Source organism: Mya arenaria, chromosome 1 (assembly GCF_026914265.1).
Source record: "Mya arenaria isolate MELC-2E11 chromosome 1, ASM2691426v1".
In the NCBI taxonomy this organism is placed as follows: domain Eukaryota; kingdom Metazoa; phylum Mollusca; class Bivalvia; order Myida; family Myidae; genus Mya; species Mya arenaria.
This window is the reverse complement of record NC_069122.1, coordinates 40156796-40170471: the sequence shown is the minus strand read 5'-3', so window position 1 is coordinate 40170471 and position 13676 is coordinate 40156796. Positions and strand designations below refer to the sequence as shown.

General features: G+C 37.6%; 2 protein-coding genes across 2 annotated transcripts; one reads left to right on the top strand and one right to left on the bottom strand.

The window, feature by feature from the left end:
• The first annotated feature begins 1049 nt into the window (after positions 1–1049).
• Positions 1050–2753, top strand: LOC128240265 (uncharacterized). The gene is made up of 3 exons (XM_052956823.1): positions 1050–1310; positions 1916–2030; positions 2455–2753. Exons 1-3 carry the CDS (start codon positions 1211–1213, stop codon positions 2591–2593), a joined length of 354 nt encoding a protein of 117 aa, XP_052812783.1. The 5' UTR covers positions 1050–1210; the 3' UTR covers positions 2594–2753.
• Positions 2754–4103: 1350 nt separating this feature from the next.
• Positions 4104–7146, bottom strand: LOC128212270 (14-3-3 protein zeta-like). Its single transcript, XM_052917679.1, has 5 exons — positions 6784–7146; positions 6365–6617; positions 5933–6049; positions 4832–4988; positions 4104–4568 (listed from the first exon to the last, which is right to left on the bottom strand). The coding sequence occupies exons 2-5, from the start codon at positions 6560–6562 to the stop codon at positions 4243–4245; spliced, it is 798 nt and encodes a 265-aa protein (XP_052773639.1). The 5' UTR covers positions 6563–6617; positions 6784–7146; the 3' UTR covers positions 4104–4242.
• Positions 7147–13676: the final 6530 nt, after the last annotated feature.

Here is a 13676-nt window from a genome sequence, read left to right as displayed (position 1 = left end):
TGTATCTGTACAAGTCACGTGACTTTCGCATGCTAAGTATACACACTATAAACTGGGAAACCATTATGTGCTATTTATAAAGGGGTAAACTCAGCTGAGCAGCGACAAAATATCATTTTATCATGTAAATTAATGAATTATCGGCCTCATACTTACTCGTATTGACAACGCTAGTCTGATTTTGAGGAAATACTGTATTTTCCGATTTGGGAACAATCTGGTGTCTAGTCCCTTTAAAAAATCAACTCAAGTATACTCCGTCCAAGCATTCGTGCGCACGTTGTAGTTCTTTCTAATTCCGCGTTTTTAATTTGACAAATTCTGATCAAGTATTTTGATAGCTTAAATCCATTTAGGGGCGTAGCTGCCTACACGCGAGAACACGACTGAATCCACATGCTTCTGACAAAAAATAAAACAGTTCAGCTAAAGTTACAGTATTCGTACTTGACTATACATGCTGTTACAGACATATGGCCATTGAGGATGTAATTATACAGTTCAATGACAAAAAGGACAGATAATTATTAACATAATCGGGGCTTATTTGTTTGTTTTATAAGAGTAAAAGGTCATCCGAGTAAAGGGATTGTTTGTTAATTCATTATCTTAAAACTGTCCATTTTCCAGCACTAGATAAAGCACCTCAGAACGCCAAAACTTCACCAGATTGCACCATTGTTTTTTTTCAAAAAAAGGTTGGGGTGCGTGCATGCCCCCAGACCTCTCTAGCACGGTTACGAATCCATATAAATAGAGGGCTAGCTATGCCCCTGTCATTAGAAGTTTAAACGGTGTATTACAGTGGCCTTGAGAGATGGATCAATTATCTTTAATGATATCGTTATTAGAATACTTAATTCACCGCAATTAATACCGGAATTACCATATGTATTAATTATATCCTTTGTGCAATGTTTTGCAAAATAAACAATGTTTTTTTTTGTTAATTTTTACCGAGTTCACCACAATCGACCAGGATATTACACTTGAATTATGTATAATATAGTGAAGTTCACATTGTCCCAATTGAGCTATTTCGCAATCATTTCTTGTCGTTACAAATGATAACGGAGTAATGACGAGTTAGCCCTTTGAGTAAAATGACAACAGCAGCCATATAATTTAAACTGCATACCATATCTACTGTGTCAAACGCCTTTAAGCAATCGTTGGGAACACACTGCATTTCTTTTTGGTACTCGGCGAAATGTTGACTTTTTTGTTGTCAACGGTGCTACTTTTTGGGCTGGCGGAAGGATTTTGTTTTATGGGTGGTAGCCCGCCGGAACCGCGTGACAGCGATCGAGGTGAGTTTTGTTGTTTCATTAAAATAGATAAGAACTATGCATTTTATGGTAAAATGTACTTACAGAAAAAAACAACTGATTAGATTTAAAATATATACTATTAGTATCCTTAATTTATATTTTGGAAGAAAACTAACCATTTTACGGTGGTATGTCAACTAGCGGAAGTGTGCTGTACAGCCGTAAAAACTAGCTGATGTTATCATTGTATACAATGCTCCAACCAATCTCACTTTAAATAGATATACAGTTTGACTCACACCGGTTTAAACAGAAATGTTAATGACCAATATTTTCTCAGTGTGTGTTGTATACAGTGTGTGTATACCACGTGATAAATTACGTGATATATGCTACGTCAGAAGGCAACATTATTTCTAAAATAAAGACTTAAATCAAAGATAACTTTTCCTTTATTGCATCAATTTAAATAAAACAAAGGACAGTCAATAACGCTTAAAGAGCCCCGCCTTCATGTTATTTCAGAAGTTTGATAAGGTGATTAGTTTCATCAAACACTTCGACAAAGATGTTTCCAAAATTATGTTTTGACAGTGCTCCGTATACACACTGTTTCTTTCTGCATTGAAATTGTTATCTTCTAGGTCCACGCGCATGCTCCCTAGATAATCGCGTGTTTGGGTCCGGAACGACGTTACGGCTCCCTGCTCCATATTGTATGTTGTGCAGCTGTTCTAATGGATTCTACGAATGCTGCGGGTATGGATCTGTTTAATCAAAACGCGATGAAGAACTGACGCAGAATACCAACTATCTTAATTACTTATGTTTTTACCTTTTTAAAGAAACAAAAACTGTTTTCTTTATTATTGACATTCAGGGGCGGACCAAAGTTTGACGTTTGATTTGACGAAACTTTTGGGAGTGAACTTTTGAATTGCGCCCCTCCCTCAGAACTGAATTTTATTTGGTTTAAAGTGTTGGCAGAGAGTGGGGGATACTTCCCCAATACTATTTTTACAATTCATAGTCCGAAATGGTGCATTTTGGGCGTACGTTATTACTTTTTCTCCTATATGAACATAACAAAGTTAACTTGGTCGACTTGAGCAAGGGGGGGGGGGGGTGACATTTGCTGAACATAAGTAAACTGTTATTTTTTAATATATACTTAAACCTCTAGGTACGGTGTGAATGGCGGCCCTGTTGGGATCGAAGGATGCACGGCAGTAAGGCGACCAGGCTCATGTGACCTTGAGTTTGTCGACGCCACGGATCCTTCAAGACCGTGTGCTTCCTTTGAAAATAACATCCGCAAGTAAGGTTGCTTCCGGGAAAAAGATGTCTCAAAGACACTACGTCAATGGAGTCGATCAAAGATAATAATTAAACAAAATATTAAAATAATATGTTTGTCATTATTTTATTATTGTTTGGATATTCTTTAGGAGGTATATAGACGAATTCATATCCAATAACAAATATTATAAGATACACATTGGTTTTCTTTTCTTTATTAAAATATATATAAAGAATACGTTGGACAACATCGCCATCAAACACACTCCAAACAGCGGTTACTTTCTTCTCCTGTACAGTTCTTTACTGCTCGCCAAGGGAGATCACTACGTAAGGCATTGACAACATATATGTTACCCCAGTCGTCTGAAATGGCAACCATCACTTTAAATGCAAGCCCGTTCAGGAACGCTTGGCAAGATGAATCTCAAACTTCTCGGTGTTGCATTCTATCAGAGATTATAAAACACCAAGGGTATGATACGGTACTGTTGCCTACGGAATGCCGTTAGGGCCATCGCCTGTAAATGTGTTGATCTGAAACGCGATACTCGATAGTACGAAGATGAAAACGCGAAATCACGAACTACGAAAACGCGAAAGTCCGATGATGTAAACGCGACAGTACGATGATGAAAACGCGACAGTACGATAACGAAAACGCGATAATACGACTGTCGCGTTTTCACAATGGTAATGTTGCATCATCATCATCATCATCATCATCATCATCACCATCAGCATCATCATCTTCGTCGTCGTCGTCCCGCCGCCGCCGCCGCCACCACCACCATGATCATCATCATCATCATCACCACCACCACCACCACCACCACCACCACCACCACCATCATCATCATCATCATAATCATCATCATCATCATCATCATCATCATCATCATCATCATCATCATCATCATCACTGTGATCAGTCAATATCACAAAAGTTATACACCATGGTCATGCCACTCCATATACCGTGGGGTGGGATGGGGTGGTCGACGAACTGATGACTGCAGTGGAAACAAAACAAGTGCCGAATACGCTTGAAATGCATTTGTAATATGGTTATCATTAAAAGAATCAGTTTTATGTCGTAAAATAAAGTTTTCGTGTACGGTTATTCTCCATTATTCATCAATGTATTTAAATGAAGATCATAGAGTAAGACTAAGAAGGTAAACATTGTTGCTCATGGTTCGATCACAGGGGCACGGTGCGTTGTTTTGACACACACATTTGACCACAAATGATAACTAACAAAACAATATTTTTTCGAAATTTTATTCAATAATCTTTCTATTATCATTCATTTTTGTAAGTTATCATTAGTAACAGTTTCCCCATTATTATTAATAAGCCCGGGATTTTGTTTTTAAAAATGGGGGGGGGGGGGGGCGGGAAGGGGCGAGGTCAAATGGATGTGTTAAAACAACGTATCATGCCCCTGTAGTTTCGATGGGTTTTCGTCTATGTGAAGGAACTCTGTTCTCAGCACGGAGTCAGGACTGAGTTACCTCCCGTGTAAGACTGTTGTAAGTACTCACTAAGCTATGATATATTTAGTACAGTTTCACACTGAACATTTGAACTGCCACATGATTTCTGAAAATACGTCCACCGTCGCCAATAAGTAGCATACATATATACATCTAACATAGTTACGTTCATTTCAAAAGTCTTTTGACATAGTCTGTGGAGGCTTTTGTGAGCCGTCCGTCGACGGAAACACTGCGTCCATATCCGATTCTAGTGTCCACGCTTTTATGTTCTCATGCATCAACTTGAGCAGAAACGCGCACTCATTGTAGCGATCAGTGTCCACCTCTCGTACGTTCTCCATCTCGTCCAAAGCCTCGTCATAGAATCGCTTGGCGTGATCACGTGCCAGAGTTACGTCATCAACCATCTCGTGCAGGAAGACTGAGTAGTTCATGGCGAGACCAATACGCAGCGGATGTGTGGCGGCCAGGCTCCGAACCGCATAGTCCGTGGCCACTGGAAATAAATCATCATCATCATATCATCATCATCATCATCATCATCATCATCATCATCACCACCACCACCACCACCACCACCACCACCACCACTACCACCACCACCAACACTACACACCCCCAACACTACCACCACACCATCATCATCATCATCAGCAGCAGCAGCAGCAGCAGCAGCAGCAGCAGCAGCAGCAGCAGCAGCAGCAGCAGCAGCAGTAAAATAGGGAAAGGAACATAAACACCACAAGCAACTTTTCCTACCTTGGTAATGTTCCTTAATTTCGGCCAAGTAGTCAGTGACTTTAACTTGGTCGTCCTCAACTTCACAAAGATAGCGGCAGTAGTCTCCCTTCATCTTGTGGTAGAAAATGTCAGACTCGGGCTCGTTCACGCCAGGTAGTAGCTTCGTATCCAGCATCTATGCAGACAAAAAGAGATTACAGGGATAATTGACTTTTTTGAGGAACAGTCGAACCCCGTTGGCTCGAACTCGCTTGGCTCTAATTATTCGTAGGCTCGAACTGGATGTATAGTACCAATTTCTTTATACTGAATATAAGCATTCCCGCTTGGCTCGAATTTTCCGGGGCTCGAAGTATTTTCGCCGGTCCCTAGGAATTCGGGCCAGCGGGGTTCGACTGTAGTTACCATTTGCAGAGGTTCGCATAATGGTTTATGACCCGCCCAAGTGTTAAGTACGGCGGTCATTACTTATAAGCCATATAAGGCTGGTTGTGTAGTTTATACTAATTTTAGCTTGATTGTGACGAAAGTTGATACCATTGAATCACTCTAAGTCTTGAGCTTGTTTCCTGGGCAAAACCCAAAACTGATTGTTCGGCCTCGAACCCACAAGCACTAGACTTTTGTTCTAATGAAAAGGGTATCTGCTAAGGTGTATTGTTACTTATAGTGCGTGAAATACTATACCAAAAGTTAAAAAACCCATATATTGTGCGGATACAACAAATGGAAGTATGGTTTGTACAAAAAAAGAAAATAGGGAAAAATCAGGAAAGTTTCATGGATTTCGCGAATTCATAATCGAAATTATGCACCAGTCAATTGTAACCACGACCCCCCCCCCCCCCCCCCCCAGGTCCGGGGAATAACGGGGACTTTGACTTTCGGTCCCCGTCCTGTGGGGACAAACAGCTGGTAAAATCCCCGCCAAATGCCCCCGCACCCCGGGACATCCTAGATAAGGCCCATTCCCTGCTATTTTTAGCGCGAAAAACAAAACCACCGCATTCATCCGGCACTGCGGGGCCACCAGGAGGTAAAACACAGCCCATCTCACCCGCTATACCCCGGACCTGGGGGCCGTGGTAACAATTGACTGGTGCATTAACGATGTGTAACCTGAATAAGCTCCACGCATAGTTCCCTCATCTCCTGCTCGATTCGCCGTTTGTACTCTGCAACGATCTGTTTTGTTTCGATGGACAAATCTCGTAGCACCGAAATATGTCTTAAAGACTGGAATAGCAATAGTCATACCTTATAACCATTAACTAAACTATTCTTAGAACAAGCAGAGATTAAAGACTTATATATACTTGTATCAAAGATCCGTAGATAAAAAGAAACAAGCTTAAAAAACTAACCAGAGTATTTGAATATGTTAAATATTTATTGTTATTCCAGTATAAGGTACAAAAGCAATTGCCATTTGGAAAATATTTGCTTTTACACCTCTGATATATTACGACAGAAATTGGGCTTTTTCTTCTGTAAAAGCAGTATAATAGTTTACATGACGTCATAATAATGGAGATCAAATTACTACTGCACCTTTAAGCTTTTTCTCCTGAACGCTACTTCGTTCTTGAAGGCGATAGACAACAGTTTCCTCTCCTCCGCGTTCAGTTTCTGTGTCCGGGGTAGCGCGGTGACCAGCTCCGACATCACTTCCACCATCTCGCCGTACCGAGACGCCGCCTCGCACAGTTGCGCCACCTGCATGCGCTCCTCGCGCTCTGACATCATCATTTATCGCGCTTAGATGTTGTTTGTTATGTAGATTGGATTCTGTAGCAGTCTGTGACTGGGAGTAGAATGCGTTTTAAATTCCACTAATTAAACCGTTTTAGACGGAAACACTTCCTTTTCAAATGCGTTTTTTATCCAGAAAGTCACAATAATTACACGTTTGGTGTAAAGAATGCGTTTCTTGTGCTAAACAAGAGCTTTAAATATTTTCTTTGACTTACCAGGATAAAGTGTGTCTTGTTTTCATTCAAAACCTTGCTATAAGGAATGTTACCTCCCTCAACGATTAATCATATAAATAACAGGAAACAAAAGATTTGAAATGAAAAGGTAAATATTCCGTATTTGTATGAGTGTTTTCTTAACTTCCTGTTAAAATGAAGCGAGTACCGTATATCTATTGTCCATTAACAATTAATCACTGAATTCTTCACAATTCAGAAATAATTTCCTTATTAAAGTTGCTATATACAACGTATTTCACATGTTCTATTTTACATCCATTACGGTTAAGATCTTCAAAAACTTTTATTCATTATTATAATATCATGAAAGACGCCTGTTTGTGTTTACTTTCTTATTGAATATATTGATCAAACATTTCATTGAATGTTCCGTTCGAATGGGTTTCCATACATGAACTCTATTCAATGATATTTGATCTAGGTATACTAGTAGTTGAACGCGATGCTCTTATTCAAACTATGACAAATGCTCGCATAAGGCATATTCTGTTTAGATCATTGTTAATTTAAAAAAAAAAATTGTGCGTTAATTTTCTCTTTTATAAAATCCCGCTTTTAATGAAATGCAATTATTTTCAAGGACAATAGAAGTAACCTTTAGACTCTAAGGTCGACTTTACGCTGGAGGGATAAAAGGGTATATATAGGCTGTTTATTTTACATTCGGAACTCCTCGGCCATTTCCATCGAAAACAACCTCGGATGTATGCCGGAACATCAGTAGAAGCAGTTTATTAAAAAATAATCAAAAATAGTTTTAATTAATTGTAATGTTTTAAAGCTGCACTCTCACAGATTGAACGTTTTGACAACTTTTTTTTTGTCTTTGAATGAGCCAATTTTTGCGAAATCCATGGAAACCAGTAATATAAGACTGAGGACAAAAAATCAGATCGCAGATTTTAATATTTAAGTTCGAAAATTGATGTTTTATGCATTTTTCTTAAACCGTTAGCCGTAAAACATTTATTTTCGAACATAAATATGAAAATCTACGATCTGATTTTTTGTCAGCAATCTTATATCATTGGTTTGCAAAATTAATATTTATGCAAAAATTTGCTCTTTCCAAGACAAAAAATAAACAAAGTTGTTAAAATGGTCAATCTGTGAGAGTGCAGCTTTAATATGAGTATTTTGTTTATCTTAGTTAAATGCTTGCCAGTAAAGTGAATTATTTCACAAATAAGTCATGAATTTTAACTGCTAAATTGAAATTAAAATCGGATCTACTTGTAGCGTAGTTAAAATGAAAAGATTTCTGACATTATTAACCGTCCATATACATCAGATGTTGTTTTCGATGAGTAATGGCCGAGGAATTCCGAATGTTTCCAGTTCTAATTTCAGATATTAATACATAAATCATGAACATTGAAACAAGTAAATGAAGAGATTATAATGTATCACGCCTAAAATATTAATGGCGCAACGCCATTGGTCCAGGACTGGTCACGCGGTGACCCCATATGTTTTCCATATAGGGTCACAATATTTATATCGTACAAAAATGGCGTCTATTTTCCGATTCAGATAAATATTCCGATGAATAAATGAAACATTTAAACAGTTTGTCGACCTGATATATACGTTACGGGGTTAGTAGGTAACCCCGTAACTTATAAAATAGTGAATTCATGTATGATATTTTACATAATTGAAAACCAAAACATATGTTTTCCCCTGAGTCTCTCTTCTGGCTGATATTTGTTATAACAACCAGTGTGTGTATACCAGGTGATAAATTGCGTCATAGATGCTACGTCGGAAGGCAATATTTTGCTTGGAATGAAAACTTTAAACAAAGATAACTTCACTATTTCTTCACCATTTTAAATGAAACATAGCGCAGTCTATGCCGCTTACGGAGCCTCGCCTTAGGTCTTAAATCATAGTTTGATTAAGAGTTTAGTTTCTTAAAACAATTCGACAAACCTTATCACAATACGGCCGTCTGACGGAGCACTACCAAAACATTATTTTGGAAACAGGTTTGTCGAAGTGTTTGATGAAATTAATCACCTTATCAAACTTCGGTAATAAAACAAAGGCGGGGCTCTTGAAGCGGCATAGACTGTCCTTTGTTTTATTTAAAATGGTGTAGTAAAAGAAAAGTTATCTTTGATTTACAGTGGAACCTCGTTGGCTCGAACTCCCAGGGGCCGGCGAAAAAACCTCGAGCCTCGAAAAAGTCGAGCCAAGCGAAAATGTTTACCTTTAGTATAAAGGAATCAGTCTTTTAATCAGTCGTTCAAGCCAACGAGGAATTCGAGCCAAGCGAGTTCGAGCCAACAGGGTTCGGCTGTATCAATTTTGCAGCTAATGTGTCGTTCAGGTTTAGAAATGACATGAATCAATGATGCTTTCTCTTTTGAATATAACATACTCTATCGCCAGACTTGAGATTTGTATGTGCCAGAACGGTCGATAGCTTAATCGTTTCAGATGAGTCAACGTTATTTTCGATAAAATCTTAAGAATTCGGTCCTTCTCTTATTACATTAAGGCTTTAACTAATGACAATTATTTTGTATTAGCAAATCTAAAGCCTGAGTTATATGCACTTAGAGTCTCATTTAAGCCTTAAAAGGTGTTATGACCCTCTTGCCGCAATTTTCTCGCGGTCTAATGTAATCAAACTGCTATTACAGTTTTGCATTAACAAGACAAAAAGCGAAAAAAACACAACTCAACCAATATAATAAAATTTCATTTCAAGATACTTAAAGATGCACTCTTATCTCCAAATAAGAAAAAATACCACAATTAATATTATTCTTTTAATAGTCCTTAAAGGATAAATAATTGTAATTGGTTCTAACAATGGTTCTTATGAAGGATACCGAATTTAGTTTGAAAGAAACGTAATAAAACACGGTATTTCTACCTTATGAGACTATAGTAGTACACAGTAAGTCTTTTAGCATTCACCAATCATTTAATATTTTTGCGCTTTATGCTGTTAAATACACGGTTACAATCTTGTTTTCAGTAATTAATATTTTCCATAATTGCATTATTTAGTAAGAAGTTAAAGGTTTATCACTCATAATTTATGTTTGTTATACATGTGTACGTATTGATTTTGAGTGTCACTTTTAACCAAATATTGAAAAAAAACAAGATTGTCTAGGAAAATTTACTTGTAGAAATCCTATACCATAATGGAAATTTAAAGAGGACATGATTTCACTGAATGAACAAAACACGTTAGCATACAGGGGCGTCTCAAGGATTTGACGTTAGAGGGGGCGTTACTTAGGGGTGTAAGCTCTTTGACTTTCACCCCTCTTTCTTTGGTTTAAAGTTGGCGGGGGTAAATTTTAAATTTCTACGCCTTAGATGGTGACTTTTTTGCGTATTTTATTTCTTTTTCTATGTTGAAATAAAAAAAGTAAACTTGCACAATTCTAGAGGGAGGCACGCGCCGGTGGCTGTTTCATTAGTCCCTTTACCGTTAAATTTAGATGCAAGTGCGTTATAACACGTGCATGTAACAGTAGGTATATTGTCCTTTATACCATTATGGTGATGCCGGCCATATAGTTTTAAAACAGTAATGAGTCTTTTTTATTCTAATGCAATAATGCAAGTGAATGTACTTCAAGTTAGCGGCCTAGCGGCTTAGCGGCCTAGCGGCGTGAAGTAAGCGGCCTAGCGGCCTAATATGGCATCTTATTTCAAAGCATGAGTTCATGCCTTTTCTTCTTAAACAATGACATGTTAACTGTTTTTATGCAGAAAATACCAATTTGAAGCGATTTTCAACATTTTTTCAAAAAAGTTGATCAAGCGATTCAGCATCCTTCATAAGAACCATTGTGTTCGATATTTAGTCATCATTTTAGTAAATTAAAACAATTGTAACAATTGTGGTACATCTTATTTGGGAGAAAGTGTGCAACTTTAAAGATGCACTCTTACTCCCAAATGAAATTTACTACAATTAATACTATTGTTTTAATATTCCAAAAAGGATTTATTTAATAAATGTCGAAAACAATGGTTCTTATGAAGAATACCGAGTTAAATGTTAAAGACATGAGCATAAAAACACGGTATTTCTACCTTATGAGATGATAGTAGACCCAGTAAATCTTTTAGCATCACCAATCATTTAATATTTTTGCGCTTTCTGCTAATAAATACACGGTTACAATCTTGTTTTCAGTAATTAATATTTTCCATAAATGCATTGTTTAGTAAGAAGTAAAAGGTTTATCACTCAAAATTGATGTTTGTTAAACATGTGTATGTATTGATTTTGAATAAGCGTGTCACTTTAAATGTATCAATGTTTGAATTATGTTCAATCACATCTTGTTGCAAGCTGAATAATAAGGTTCAGTGAGGAAAATGTTCGCGGTAATGCTTCTGAAATTGTTGAATAGTGCACCAGGCACACAAAGATAGACAGTGGAATTGACCATTCTGTCTTAAAGCTGCATCCTCTCAGATATACAGTGGAATTGACCATTCTGTCTTAAAGCTGCATCCTCTCAGATATACAGTGGAATTGACCATTCTGTCTTAAAGCTGCCTCCTCTCAGATATACAGTGGAATTGACCATTCTGTCTTAAAGCTGCATCCTCTCAGATATACAGTGGAATTGACCATTCTGTCTTAAAGCTGCATCCTCTCAGATATACAGTGGAATTGACCATTCTGTCTTAAAGCTGCCTCCTCTCAGATATACAGTGGAATTGACCATTCTGTCTTAAAGCTGCATCCTCTCAGATATACAGTGGAATTGACCATTCTGTCTTAAAGCTGCCTCCTCTCAGATAGACAGTGGAATTGACCATTCTGTCTTAAAGCTGCCTCCTCTCAGATATACAGTGGAATTGACCATTCTGTCTTAAAACTGCCTCCTCTCAGATATACAGTGGAATTGACCATTCTGTCTTAAAGCTGCATCCTCTCAGATATACAGTGGAATTGACCACTCTGTCTTAAAGCTGCCTCCTCTCAGATATACAGTGGAATTGACCACTCTGTCTTAAAGCTGCCTCCTCTCAGATATACAGTGGAATTGAACATTCTGTCTTAAAGCTGCATCCTCTCAGATATACAGTGGAATTGACCATTCTGTCTTAAAGCTGCATCCTCTCAGATATACAGTGGAATTGACCATTCTGTCTTAAAGCTGCATCCTCTCAGATATACAGTGGAATTGACCATTCTGTCTTAAAGCTGCATCCTCACAGATATACAGTGGAATTGACCATTCTGTCTTAAAGCTGCCTCCTCTCAGATATACAGTGGAATTGACCATTCTGTCTTAAAGCTGCCTCCTCTCAGATATACAGTGGAATTGACCATTCTGTCTTAATGCTGCCTCCTCTCAGATAGACAGTGGAATTGACCATTCTGTCTTAAAGCTGCCTCCTCTCAGATAGACAGTGGAATTGACCATTCTGTCTTAAAGCTGCATCCTCTCAGATAGACAGTGGAATTGACCATTCTGTCTTAAAGATGCATCCTCTCAGATTGATAATTTTGACATTTTTAAAAAAAATTATTGTTTTTGTCTCATAATCTTCGGATTCAATACCTTCAAATCAGTCATATAAGATAACTCTCAATACATCGATCCGACCTGTCAATCAGACTAATCATTATTGACCAATGAGAAAGCTGCAAATTATTCCCCGAGTCCCGTCCGCCATCTTTACCCACACTCATAGCAGCAATAACTGTTTACAACCGGACATTTTATTGAAGTTTTAAGACTTACTTGTGAAAATGGTTAAACGATGCGGATGGGGAATATGTTATGCGGATGAAAGGTATCCGGAGGGACTAAATGGAGGCCGATTTAAACGATTTCCTACCTATAATCCGACACTGAAAAGTGCAAATGCTGGATTAAAGCCTGTGGACGACCACACGAGAAACTGAATGTTAACAGGATAAACCAGCACGAAGATGTCTGCTGGAAGGTTAGTAAATTAAAATTTGGTTTTATCGTAAAACGATCAAAATACAATCATTTCAATTAAAATTCTGAATTCTGCAAATGTTTATTTTGTTTACTTTCTTGTGTCCTAAATATTGACCTCCATGATCTTGCTAGTTGAAACCTAAACAGTTTCCATCAGGTAAAGAATGTGTCAAGTTTAAACTACTGTTTTATTGTTTAATATGTTAGTGACTGGCATTGTGGAGTCTTGTCACACTAATTATATTTTACTATTATGCATATTTAAGCACTTTCATGGAGGAAATGGACCATCTAAAGAGTATCCTGACCCATTATCAGCTGATGGCTGGAGAATAACATCTTCAAGAAAACTCCACACAAAGCGGTCACTTGGAAAGGAAACTTATGGCAGCATTTATACACAAAATGCAAGTGTATGCATTTAATACAAGATATCACATGCCTGTGCGTTAGAGTTTTATTTATCTTTATGGAGTGCGCGAAAGACTTGAATAACATGTACCATGTAGGATAAATTGCAAAACTGAGACTGTATTATTTTGTAGACTTCTACTCATTTTTAAAATGCCACTATTCCTTTTTCAATACCAAACAACAGCATCATAGTTACATATATCTTAATACAAGTATTTGGTATGTTACAGAACAGAACACTCAAAAGAACTGAAGAGAACATTATTACACGGAAATTATTCAGTTTTTTTGTGTGTAAATTTGCATATAATTATATCAACATTACAACAATTTCAATCAGAGAAAAGCTGGTCCAGGATCCTGCAGACACTGTACAAGGAGTAGAAACACAGACCGAATGTCCATGTAAATGAAACCAACACTCTAACAATGCCTGTGATCTTGTTGTCAGTTCTGTTTTATTTGGATCTTCACAGGTTGTTTGTGTGGTAATTTAATGGTGTGAACTCT